Raw genomic sequence first — 12571 nt, 5'->3', positions numbered from 1 at the left:
GGAACAAATTGCAAAAAATCACTGAAGCTGGAGACTTATATCTCCCTCACTAACTTTAAGCATCAGCTGTCAAAGAAGCTTACCGATCACTGCACCTGTAAACAGCCCATCTGTAAATAGCCCACCCAACTACCTCATCCCCATATTGTTATTTATTTAAAACATTTTTTATCTTTTTCACCCCAGTATCTCTACGTGCACATCATCATATATACATCTATCACTCCAGTGTTAATGCTAAATTGTAATTATGTAGCCACTATGACCTATTTATTGCATTACCTCCCTAATCTTACTACATTTACACACACTGTACAGTCCTGGCCAAATGTTTTGAGAATGACACAAATATTACTTTTCACAGAGTTTGCTGCTGCAGCATCTTTAGATATTTTTTTGTCAGATGTTACTCTGGAATACTGAAGTATAATTACAAGCATATCATAAGTGGCAAAGGCTTTTATTGACAATTACATGAAGTTGATGCAAAGAGTTAATATTTGCACTGTTGACCCTTCTTTTTCAAGACCTCTGCAATTCACCCTGGCCTACTGTCAATTGTCTTCTGGGCCACATCCTGACTGATGGCAGCCCATTCTTGCTCTCGGAGCATGTGTTGGTTCCATTCTTTATTCATGGCTGTGTTCTTAGGCAGAATTGTGAGTGAGCCCACTCCCTTGTCTAAGAAGCAACCCCACACATGAATGGTCTCAGGATGCTTTACTGTTGGCATGACACAGGACTGATGGTAGCGCTCACCTTGTCTTCTCCGGACAAGCTTTTTTCCAGATGCCCCAAACAATCAGAAAGGGGATTCATCAGAGAAAATGACTTTACCCGAGTCCTCAGCAGTCCAATCCCTGTACCCTTTGCAGAATATCAGTCTGTCCCTGATGTTTTTCCTGGAAAAAAACTGGCTTTTTTGCTGCCCTTCTTGACACCAGGCCATCCTCCAAAAGTCTTCACCTCACTGTGCGTGCAGATGCACTCACACCTGCCTGCTGCAATTCCTGAGCAAGCTCTGTACTGGTGGTGCCCCGATCCCGCAGCTGAATCAACTTTAGGAGACGGTCCTGGCACTTGCTGGACTTTCTTGGGTGCCCTGAACCCTTCTTCACAACAATTGAACCACACTCCTTGAAGTTCTTGATGATCTGATAAATGGTTGATTTAGGTGCAATATCCTTGCCTGTGAAGCCCTTTTTGTGCAAAACAATGATGATTGCACATGTTTCCTTGCAGGTAACCATGATTGACAGAGGAAGAACAATGATTCCAAGCACCACCCTCCTTTTGAAGCTCCCAGTGTGTTATTCAAACTCAATCAGCATGACAGAGCCTTGTCCTGACATGTCAGCTGGTCCTTTTGTGGCATGGCTGAAATGCAGTGGAAATGTTTTTGGGGATTCAGTTCATTTGCATGGCAAAGAGGGACTTTGCAATTAATTGCAATTTATCTGGTCACTCTTCATAACATTTTGGAGTATATGCAAATTACCATCATACAAACTGAGGCAGCAGACTTTGTGAAAATTAATAGTTGTTTCATTCTCAAATATTTTGGCCACGACTGTACATATATTTTTCAATTATATTTTTGACTACGTTTGTTAATCCCATGTGTAACTCTGTGTTGTTGTTTGTGTCGCACTGCTTTGCTTTTTCTTGGCCTGGTCGCAGTTGTAAATGAGAATTTGTTCTCAACTGGCCTACCTGATGAAATAAAGGTGAAATTAAAAATAAATACAAAATCCTAAGGTTGATCCCATTACGATCAAATTGAATTCATGTTTATTTTGTTAATATATGCTAGGATAGTCTATACACACAGTTAAAAAAGTTAACAATGTGCAAACTGACAGGCAATAAACTTGAGACAGACTTGTTTTTTTTATGATACACTATTCATCCCATCTGGAATGTTTTACCTGAACTATGCACCTATGGATCTATCTATCAGTGTGCAAAAGTCAATATCATTTGTCAAATGTTGGTGAAAGCAATATGGATATGGATATTCTGAGGTCAATTGGTTATTCAGGCATATATTTTTTTTATTCCCTCCACCACCCCCCCTCTTTGGAGGACAAATATCTTGGTTTTTTTTTACAGCTTTTTTGCTACATATACATACACATTTTGCATACACTGCATGCACAATTATTAGGCAAAGTGAGTATTCTGATCTTATCATTATTTCTATGGACATTTTCCAACTCCAAACCATATAAACTTGAATGCTCATCAGATGTAATCATTTTCAGGTGATATGTATATCAGGTGTGCATAATTATTAGGCAGCTTCATTACCTCAGGTAAAATGGGCCAAAAAAGAGATTTAACTGACACTGAAAAGTCAAAAATTGTAAAATGCCTTTCACATGGATGCAACACTCTTGAAATAGCTAAACTATTGAGGCGTGACCCCCGGCCAATCAAACGTTTTGTTGTCAATAGTCAACTGGGGTGCAAAAAGCCTATGGAGAAGAAAAGACGCAAATTAACTGCAAAAGGCTTGAGAGGAATTAAACGTCAAGCTACCAGGAATCCATTATCCTCCAGTGCCACCATATTCCAGAACTGCAACCTGCCTGGAGTGTCCAGAAGTACAAGGTGTTAAGTGCTGAAGCGTCAAGATTGGGCAAAGAAATACCTGAAGACAGATTTTTTTTAAAGGTTTTATGGACAGATGAAATGAGTGACTCTTGATGGACCAGATGTGCCCATGGCTGGATCAGTAATGGACACGGGGCACTTTGAATCAGGCGCCAGCAAGGCGGAGGATGGGTACTGGTATGGGCTGCTATCATTAAGGATGGACCTTTTCGGGTTGAAAATGGACTGAAACTTAACTCCCAAACCTACTGCCAGTTTCTGGAAGATGCTTCCAGTAGTATCTTACGAGCAGTATCTTACAAGCAGTGGTACAGGAAGAAGTCAAGCATTCAAGAAGGCCATGATCTTTATGCAGGACAATGCTCCATCACATTCATCCAAGTACTCCCCTGCTTGGCTAGCCAGCAAGGGCCTCAAAGATACCCGAATAATGACCTTGCCCCTTTCCTCACCTGACTTAAATCCTATTGAGAACTTGTGGGCCCTTCTCAAATGTGAGATTTACATTGAGGGAAGAAAATACACCTCTTTGAACAGCATTTGGGAGGCTGTGGTTGCTGCTTCAGTGAAAGTTGATCGTGAACAGATCAAGAAACTGACAGACTCCATAGACCGAAAGCTCATGGCAGTTATTGAAAAGAAGGGTGGCTATATTGGTCACTGAAGTGAGTTGGGAGAAATTATTTTTGTCGTTTAGTTGCCTAATAATTGTGCACACTAATAGTTGCCTAATAATTGTGCATACTTATATATTCCCCTGAGAAAGACAAAACATTTCCTTTGTTAAATATTCAGGTTAGAGGTTCAACAGCATTTGGATTGACTGAGAGCATTGTTTGTTCAACAATAAAATGAATCCTGAGGAATACAATTTGCCTATTAATTGTGCACGCAGTGTAAATGTAAAATGTTTCCTTTTCTTCCTCTTGGTTCCTAGCCACGCCTGGGGCCATCGAGGTGAAACTGGGGAAGAACAGAACGGAGGCGGACATGCGGCTCTACACGGAAGAGCGTGACCGGCTGGAGAGAGAGAAGGAAGAGATACGGAGCAGCCTGGTAAACCTGAAGAAGGAGAGGAGGGAGACCAAGGAGGAACTCAGCACCTGCCAAGGTACACCATCAACCCCTTGTGCTGGAGCACAACACATAGTTAGCCTTTACACAAGGTCCCTTTCTCAATTCATCTTTCCTCCATTGCTTGCCTCCTTTCTCCTCACCTCCCACTGTGCACACATTGCTTTTAATCAACGTTTTTTCAACCTAATTTGTTAACATATCGTGGCATGGAATCAACGTGGAAAATACATTGGATTTGAAAAAAGTAATCGACCAGTACTGTTTTCATCTAATTTCAACCAGCATTGTAAACATTGAAATTAGGGTAAAACTTCAACTTAATTACATTGACTAAACGTGATTAACAGGTTGTTGCATCAATCTAATTTCAACATAATCATCAAAACTATGTATACGTGGAATTTGTGTTAAATTCAATGGTATGTTTGAATCAACGTCATGCCATCAACCTAAATATAGAAGGGTATATTGAAATAAAATGTGACACCACAGTCCAACAAATGAACAGTGACTCTTACTGGTATATGAGGAGTAATGCACTTCAGTGAGAACTGTCCAGATGCCTACTTCTATGTATCCTGCTTAGCATTGGAAACAATCTGAGTTTGATTCAGCTGAGCCATCATATTTAGACATTGAGCAGCTTCCATACTCATTTGCATAGACTACCTAATAACATAGAATAGTTTAAAGTAACTAACTTTTGTTACACAAGCTGTATGTGAATGAACATTTGGAGTGAGGTTGGGTTTATGGAGGCGACATTGGCATCTGATTTGCCCAAAGGACACCATTTCAACTTGAAGCTAGGCATACTGTCAATCGTTCATGGTTGATTGGATCATTAGAAGTTTAAAAGTAGTTACCATTAGCCCTATAAATAGCTAAATTCATAATACACAGAAAATAAATATAAACGCAACATGTAAAGTGCTGATGCCATGTTTCATGAGCTGAAATAAAAGATCCCAGACATTTTCCATACACACAAAAAGCATATTTCTCTCAAATGTTGTGCACAAATTTGTTTATGCCCCTAGGTGAGCATTTCTCTTTTGCGGAGATAATCCATCCACCTGACAGGTGTGGCATATCAAGAAACTGATTAAACAGCATGATCATTACACAGGTGCCACAGATGTCTACATTTTTTAGGGAACGTACAATAGGCATGCTGACTGCAGGAATGTCCACCTGCTGCCAGAGAATTGTTGCCAGAGAATTGAATGTTCATTTCTCTACCATAAGCTGCCTCCAATATAATTTTTGAGAATTTGGCAGTATGTCCAACCAGCCTCACAACAGCAGACCACGTGTAACTACGTCAGCACAGGACCTCCACATCCGGCTTCGTCACCTGCGGAATCATCTGAGACATGCCCCCTGGAAAGCTGATGAAAGTGAGGAGTATTTCTGCCTGTAATAAATTATTTTTGTGGGGTAAAACTCATTCTGATTGGTTGAGCCTGGCTTCCCAGTGGGTGTGCCTGGCTTCCAAATGTATGTGGACACCGTTTCGTCGAACATCTCATTCCAAAATCATGGGCATGGTCCTCACTTTGTGCATGGGGGATATGTCATGCTGAAACAGGAAAGGGCCTTCCCCAGACTGTTGCCATAAAGTTGGAAGCACAGTATTGTCTAGAATGTCATTGTATGCTGTAGCGTTAATATTTCCCTTCACTAGAACTAAGGAGCCTGAACCATGAAAAACAGCCCGAGACCATTATTCCTCCTCCACCAAACATTACCATTTGGCCTATGCGTTTGGGCAGGTAGCGTTCTCCTGATATACGTCAAACCCAGATTCATCCGTCGGACTGCCAGATGGTGAAAACTTGTTTCCACTGCTCCAGAGTCCAATGTCGGCGAGTTTTACACCACTCCAGCCAACATTTAAATCAAATCCAATTTTATTGGTCACATACACATAGCAGATGTGGGGCGGCAGGGTAGCCTAGTGGTTAGAGCGTTGGACTAGTAACCGAAAGGTTGCACGTCAGCTCGGAGATTTGAACAAGGTACAAATCTGTCGTTCTGCCCCTGAACAGGCAGTTAACCCACTGTTCCTAGGCCATCATTGAAAATAAGAATTTGTTCTTAACTGACTTGCCTCGTTAAATAAAGTTAAAATAAAAAATAAATAAATAAAATGTGACATTGTTTAAAGTGGCTAGTGATACATTTATTAAAGTTCATGAAAATAAATAGCTAGCCCTATTGCCCAAAGCTAATGATATAAGCAGCCAGCTAGCTTCATCCGACTAGTGAGGCTCGACCGGTCCGGGTTGTGTTGTGAAGCTAGCCAATAAAGATTAGGCACAATAGTGGAATTTGCGGTTTGCCTTCAAAATAAAACTATGACATTGAAAGTGATGCAAATGAATGCAAATAGTAGAATTATGCCATACTTTAATTTTGAAGGCTAATCGTAAATTCCACTTGTGGCTAATCCTTATTGTGGTTAGCTTCACATAGATGGGTCTGACCACCATTAATCAAATAAGAACTGTCTTTATAAATTAGGGTTATTTTAGATGACACCTAGCTAGCTAAGTATAGCTAGTGAAACAGATTATTTCGCTATGTTTTTGGGGAAGAACATTGTTTGCATCCATGAGGTAGCTAGCTTTCTTTTATGACCAGCACTGTAGGTGCTCTAGGCAACTTTACCAGCGTCATAATGTACGTATCGATAAATCGCTGTTGCATGAAATTCATATCAGTGCATCACTAGACTGTATATATACTATTCAAGCAGAAGATACATCTCCTTCAGATGTTGATATTTTGTTGAGTTCACAATTCAATGTCCATTTTGTCTACAAATTCATAATTGATATGTTGGATTCACGTCTCCATCTCAACCGAAAATCAAAGCTAAAGAATACCACTAAATCAAACTTTAAATGCACTTCAAATAAGGTTTGATTTGATTGAGTTATATTATTAATGTTAGCTCTCTGTGTTCATGCAAGGGCCAGCCGTGCTGCCCTGTTCTGAGCCAATTGTAATTTTCCCTCTATGTCCCTCTTTGTGGCATCTGACTACATGACGGAACAGTAGTCCAGGTGAGACAAAACTATGGCCTGGTTTATCTCAAAGCCTGTGCCATGTCGTTAGTAAAGATTGAAAAAGGTAAGGGGCCTAGACAGCTGCCCAGAGAAATTCCGAATTCTACCTGGATAATGTTGGAGAGGCTTCCATTAAATAACCTCTGTTTTCTGTTAGACAGGTAACTCTTTATCCACAAAATAGCAGGGGGTGTAAAGCTATAACGCATATGGTTTGGGTGGTGTACATTGTTGATACACACAGGAAACTGTTGAGCATGAAAAATCCAGCAACATTGCAGGTCTTGACACAAACCGGTCCGCCTGGCACCTACTACCATACCCGTCCAAAGGCACTAACATTTTTTGACTTGACCATTCACCCTCTGAATGGCACACACATAATCGTCTCAAAAGTTTAAAATCCTTCTTTAACATGTCTCCCCCGTCATCTACACTGATTGAAGTGGATTTAACAATTGATATCAATAAGGGATCATAGTTTTCACCTGGATTCACCTGGTCAGTCTGTCATGGAAAGTTCTTAATGTTTTGTATACTCAGTTGAATATTCTATTGAATATAGGATGAAAAATATTTTTTATGTTTCTGTGTAATTTTCAATACAATTTCAATGTATACATAATTATTTTGAAATTAGATTGACTTAACTTGATTAACAGGTTGTTAAATCAATGTATTTAAGTTGAAGTTTTAGCCTAATTTCAATGTTTACAACGCTGGCTGAAATAAACAGTACTGATGGAAGACTTTTTAAAAATCTAATGTATTTTCCACGTTGATTCCAATCCGTTGACAAATTATGTTGAAACAACGTTGAATTAACCAGTGTGTGCCTAGTGGGCTCCTCAAAAGGCATTGGAGAGGAAGGCCTGAGGGCAGGGACCTTGGACATCTGCAAAGCTGATGTTTTGGCAGTGTCGGAGGTGTAACTGCAGTATGAGCTGACATATCAGTGAGCGGCTGCTATCGAGTGTCACAAACCACTCCCTTTATTATCCCTATTGCGTTTATAAGTTAAAAATGACGGTATACAGTGTAGAATGTGTCGCTGATCGAATGACTCGTATGTAATAAATAATAAGACACTCATCTAAAGTGAATCGGTGCCGCTCCCCCATATTCCTCCTCAAGTTTACGAAGCACTGTTCTCATCCTCTTGTGGGCATGATTGATGCATTCTAGTTTCCCTAACTCAATGCCTGGGAAGCAATCTAATTTGACAACTGCCTTGTATGCAGTACTGTCACCATCTGACAGCATCATATTATTCTCTTCTAATTAGCTTTGCAGCACTCACCATTGACTATAGCCCTCTTTGAATCTCTGCAACTAAAGTGGGGAGGGGAAATACTTACTATGATGTCTGTCGACATTACAGTCATATCTGCAGGACTAAATATCAGGGTGTTACCGTATGTAAATATTAGCATAACAGTGCAGTTCAAGAAAAGGTAATAAAAGTAACACAATAAAATAATAATAACGAGGCTATATACAGGGGGTAATGGTACCGAGTCAATGCGCGGTGGTACAGGTTAGTCAAGGTAATTTGTACATACAAGTAGCAGCAGTGTAAAAAATAAATGGAGGGGAGTGTCAATGTAAATAGTCTGGGTGGCCATTTGATTAATTGTTCAGCAGTTTTATGGCTTGGGGGTAGAAGCTGTCAAGGAGCCTTTTGGTCCTAGACTTGGCGCTCCGGAACTGCTTGCCGTGCGGTAGCGGAGAGAACAGTCTATGACTTGGGTGACTGGAGTCTTCGAATATTTTTGGTGCTTTCCTTTGACCCCGCCTAGTATATAGGTCATGGATGGCCGGAAGCTTGGCCCCAGTGATGTACTTGGCCGTTCGCACTACCCTCTGTAGCGCCTTACGGTCAGATGCTGAGCTGTTTCCATACCAGGCAGTGATGCAACCGGTCAGGATGCCCTCGATGGTGCAGCTGTAGAACTTTTTGAGGATATGGGAACTCATGCCAAATCTTTTCATTCTCCTGAGGGGGAAAGATGATGTTGTGCCCTCTTCAAGACTGTCTTGGTATGTTTGGACCATGATAGTTTGTTGGTGATGTGGACACCAAGGAACTTGAAACACTCGACCCACTCCACTACAGCCCCGTTGATGTTAATGTGGGCCTGTTCGGCCAACCTTTTCCTGTAGTCCTAGATCTGCTCCTTTGTTTTAATCACATTGAGGGAGAGGTTGTTGTCCTGCCACCACACTGCTAGGTCTCTCTCCTCTTTTGACCTCACCCTCTCACCTTCCCCCCCTACTCACAAGGCAGGCAATACGCTCGACCTCATCTTTACTAGATGCTGTTCTTCCACTAACCTCATTGCAACTCCCCTCCAAGTCTCCGACCACTACCTTGTATCCTTTTCCCTCTCGCTCTCATCCAACACTTCCCACACTGCCCCTACTCGGATGGTATCGCGCCGTCCCAACCTTCGCTCTCTCTCCCCCGCTACTCTCTCCTCTTCCATCCTATCATCTCTTCCCTCTGCTCAAACCTTCTCCAACCTATCTCCTGATTCTGCCTCCTCAACCCTCCTCTCCTCCCTTTCTGCATCCTTTGACTCTCTATGTCCCCTATCTTCCAGGCCGGCTCGGTCCTCCCCTCCCGCTCCGTGGCTTGACGACTCATTGCGAGCTCACAGAACAGGGCTCCGGGCAGCCGAGCGGAAATGGAGGAAAACTCGCCTCCCTGCGGACCTGGCATCCTTTCACTCCCTCCTCTCTACATTTTCCTCCTCTGTCTCTGCTGCTAAAGCCACTTTCTACCACTCTAAATTCCAAGCATCTGCCTCTAACCCTAGGAAGCTCTTTGCCACCTTCTCCTCCCTCCTGAATCCCCCCTTCCTCCCTCTCTGCAGATGACTTCGTCAACCATTTTGAAAAGAAGGTCGACGACATCCGATCCTCGTTTACTAAGTCAAACGACACCGCTGGTTCTGCTCACACTGCCCTACCCTGTGCTCTAACCTTTTTCTCCCCTCTCTCTCCAGATGAAATCTCGCGTCTTGTGACGGCCGGCCGCCCAACAACCTGCCCGCTCGACCCTATCCCCTCCTCTCTTCTCCAGACCATTTCCGGAGACCTTCTCCCTTACCTCACCTCGCTCATCAACTTATCCGTGACCGCTGGCTACGTCCCTTCCGTCTTCAAGAGAGCGAGAGTTGCACCCCTTCTGAAAAAACCTACACTCGATCCCTCCGATGTCAACAACTACAGACCAGTATCCCTTCTTTCTTTTCTCTCCAAAACTCTTGAACGTGCCGTCCTTGGTCAGCTCTCCCGCTATCTCTCTCAGAATGACCTTCTTGATCCAAATCAGTCAGGTTTCAAGACTAGTCATTCAACTGAGACTGCTCTTCTCTGTATCACGGAGGCGCTCCGCACCGCTAAAGCTAACTCTCTCTCCTCTGCTCTCATCCTTCTAGACCTATCGGCTGCCTTCGATACTGTGAACCATCAGATCCTCCTCTCCACCCTCTCCGAGTTGGGCATCTCCGGCGCGGCCCACGCTTGGATTGCGTCCTACCTGACAGGTCGCTCCTACCAGGTGGCGTGGCGAGAATCTGTCTCCTCACCACGCGCTCTCACCACTGGTGTCCCCCAGGGCTCTGTTCTAGGCCCTCTCCTATTCTCGCTATACACCAAGTCACTTGGCTCTGTCATAACCTCACATGGTCTCTCCTATCATTGCTATGCAGACGACACACAATTAATCTTCTCCTTTCCCCCTTCTGATGATCAGGTGGCGAATCGCATCTCTGCATGTCTGGCAGACATATCAGTGTGGATGACGGATCACCACCTCAACCTGAACTTCGGCAAGACGGAGCTGCTCTTCCTCCCGGGGAAGGACTGCCCGTTCCATGATCTCGCCATCACGGTTGACAACTCCATTGTTTCCTCCTCCCAGAGCGCTAAGAACCTTGGCGTGATCCTGGACAACACCCTGTCGTTCTCAACTAACATCAAGGCGGTGGCCCGTTCCTGTAGGTTCATGCTCTACAACATCCGCAGAGTACGACCCTGCCTCACACAGGAAGCGGCGCAGGTCCTAATCCAGGCACTTGTCATCTCCCGTCTGAATTACTGCAACTCGCTGTTGGCTGGGCTCCCTGCCTGTGCCATTAAACCCCTACAACTCATCCAGAACGCCGCAGCACGTCTAGTGTTCAACCTTCCCAAGTTCTCTCACGTCACTCCGCTCCTCCGCTCTCTCCACTGGCTTCCAGTTGAAGCTCACATCCGCTACAAGACCATGGTGCTTGCCTACGGAGCTGTGAGGGGAACGGCACCTCAGTACCTCCAGGCTCTGATCAGGCCCTACACCCAAATAAGGGCACTGCGTTCATCCACCTCTGGCCTGCTCGCCTCCCTACCACTGAGGAAGTACAGTTCCCGCTCAGCCCAGTCAAAACTGTTCGCTGCTCTGGCTCCCCAATGGTGGAACAAACTCCCTCACGACGCCAGGACAGCGGAGTCAATCACCACCTTCCGGAGACACCTGAAACCCCACCTCTTTAAGGAATACCTAGGATAGGATAAAGTAATCCTTCTCACCCCCCTTAAAATATTTAGATGCACTATTGTAAAGTGACTGTTCCACTGGATGTCATAAGGTGAATGCACCAATTTGTAAGTCGCTCTGGATAAGAGCGTCTGCTAAATTACTTAAATGTAAATGTAATGTAAATGTCTCTGACCAACTCCCGATAGGCTGTCTCATCATTGTCGGGCATCAGACCTACCACTTGTCATCAGTAAACTTAATGATGGTGTTGGAGTCGTGTTTGGCCACGCAGTCGTCGGTGTACAGGAGGGGACTAAGTACACACCTCTGAGGGGCCCTGGTGTTGAGGATCAGCGTGGCTGACGTGTTGTTGCCTACCCTTACCACATGGGTGCGGCCTGTCAGAATGTCCAGGATCCAGTTGCAGAGAGAGGTGTTTAGTCCCAGGGTCCTTAGCTAAGTGATGAGCTTTGTGGGCATTATGGTGTTAGACACTGAGCTGTAGTCAATGACCAGCATTCTCACATATGTGTTCCTTTTGTCCAGGTGGGAAAGGGCAGTGTGGAGTGCGATTGAGTTTGCTTCATCTTTTGGGGCGGTATGTGAATTGAAGTGGGTCTAAGGTATCCGGGAGGATGCTGTTGATGTGAGCCATGACCAGTCTTTCAAAGCACTTCATGGCTACTTACGTGAGTGCTACGGGGCGGTAAATCATTTAGGCAGGTTGCCTTCGCATCCTTGGGCACAGGGACTATGGTGGTTTGCTTGAAACATGTAGGTATTACAGACTCGGTCAGGGAGAGGTTGAAAATGTCAGTGAAGACACTTGCTTGGAGTACACATCCTGCTAATGCATCTAGCCCCGCGGCTTTGTGAATGTTAACCTTTGTGAATGTTAAGGTCTTGCTCACATCTGCTACCGGGAGCATTATCACACAGTCATCTGGAACAGCTTGTGCTCTCATGCATGCTCCACTGTTGCGTGCCTCGACGCGAGCATAAAAGGCATTTAGCTCGTCTGGTAGGCTTGCATCACTGGGCAGCTCGCGGCTGGGTTTCCCTTTATAGTCTGTAATAGTTTAAATCCTGCCACATCTGACGAGCGTCAGAGCCGGTGTAGTAGGAGTCAATCTTAATCCTGTGTTGACCCTTTGCCTGTTTGATGGTTCGCCTGAGGGCGTAGCGTGATTTCTTATAAGCGTCCGGATTAGTGTCCAGCTCCTTGTAAAAGGCAGCTGTCGCCTTTTAGCTCGATGCGGATGTTGCCTGTAATCATCGA

The 12571-nt window shown here is 44.1% G+C and overlaps 1 protein-coding gene across 4 annotated transcripts in view; it reads left to right on the top strand.

Annotated features, from left to right (window-relative positions):
• The window catches only part of afap1l2 (actin filament associated protein 1-like 2), a 149146-nt gene that overhangs the window by 126046 nt on the left and 10529 nt on the right, over nucleotides 1-12571 (top strand). For all 4 annotated transcript variants that reach the window (XM_046369404.1, XM_046369403.1, XM_046369402.1 and 1 more), the window contains exon 16: nucleotides 3554-3727. In XM_046369404.1, coding sequence (XP_046225360.1) covers nucleotides 3554-3727 — 174 coding nt within the window. The remainder of the gene's footprint in view (nucleotides 1-3553; nucleotides 3728-12571) is intronic.

This window comes from Oncorhynchus gorbuscha, linkage group LG11 (genome assembly GCF_021184085.1).
Source record: "Oncorhynchus gorbuscha isolate QuinsamMale2020 ecotype Even-year linkage group LG11, OgorEven_v1.0, whole genome shotgun sequence".
Classification (NCBI taxonomy): domain Eukaryota; kingdom Metazoa; phylum Chordata; class Actinopteri; order Salmoniformes; family Salmonidae; genus Oncorhynchus; species Oncorhynchus gorbuscha.
This window is presented reverse-complemented; position numbering and strand designations above follow the sequence as displayed.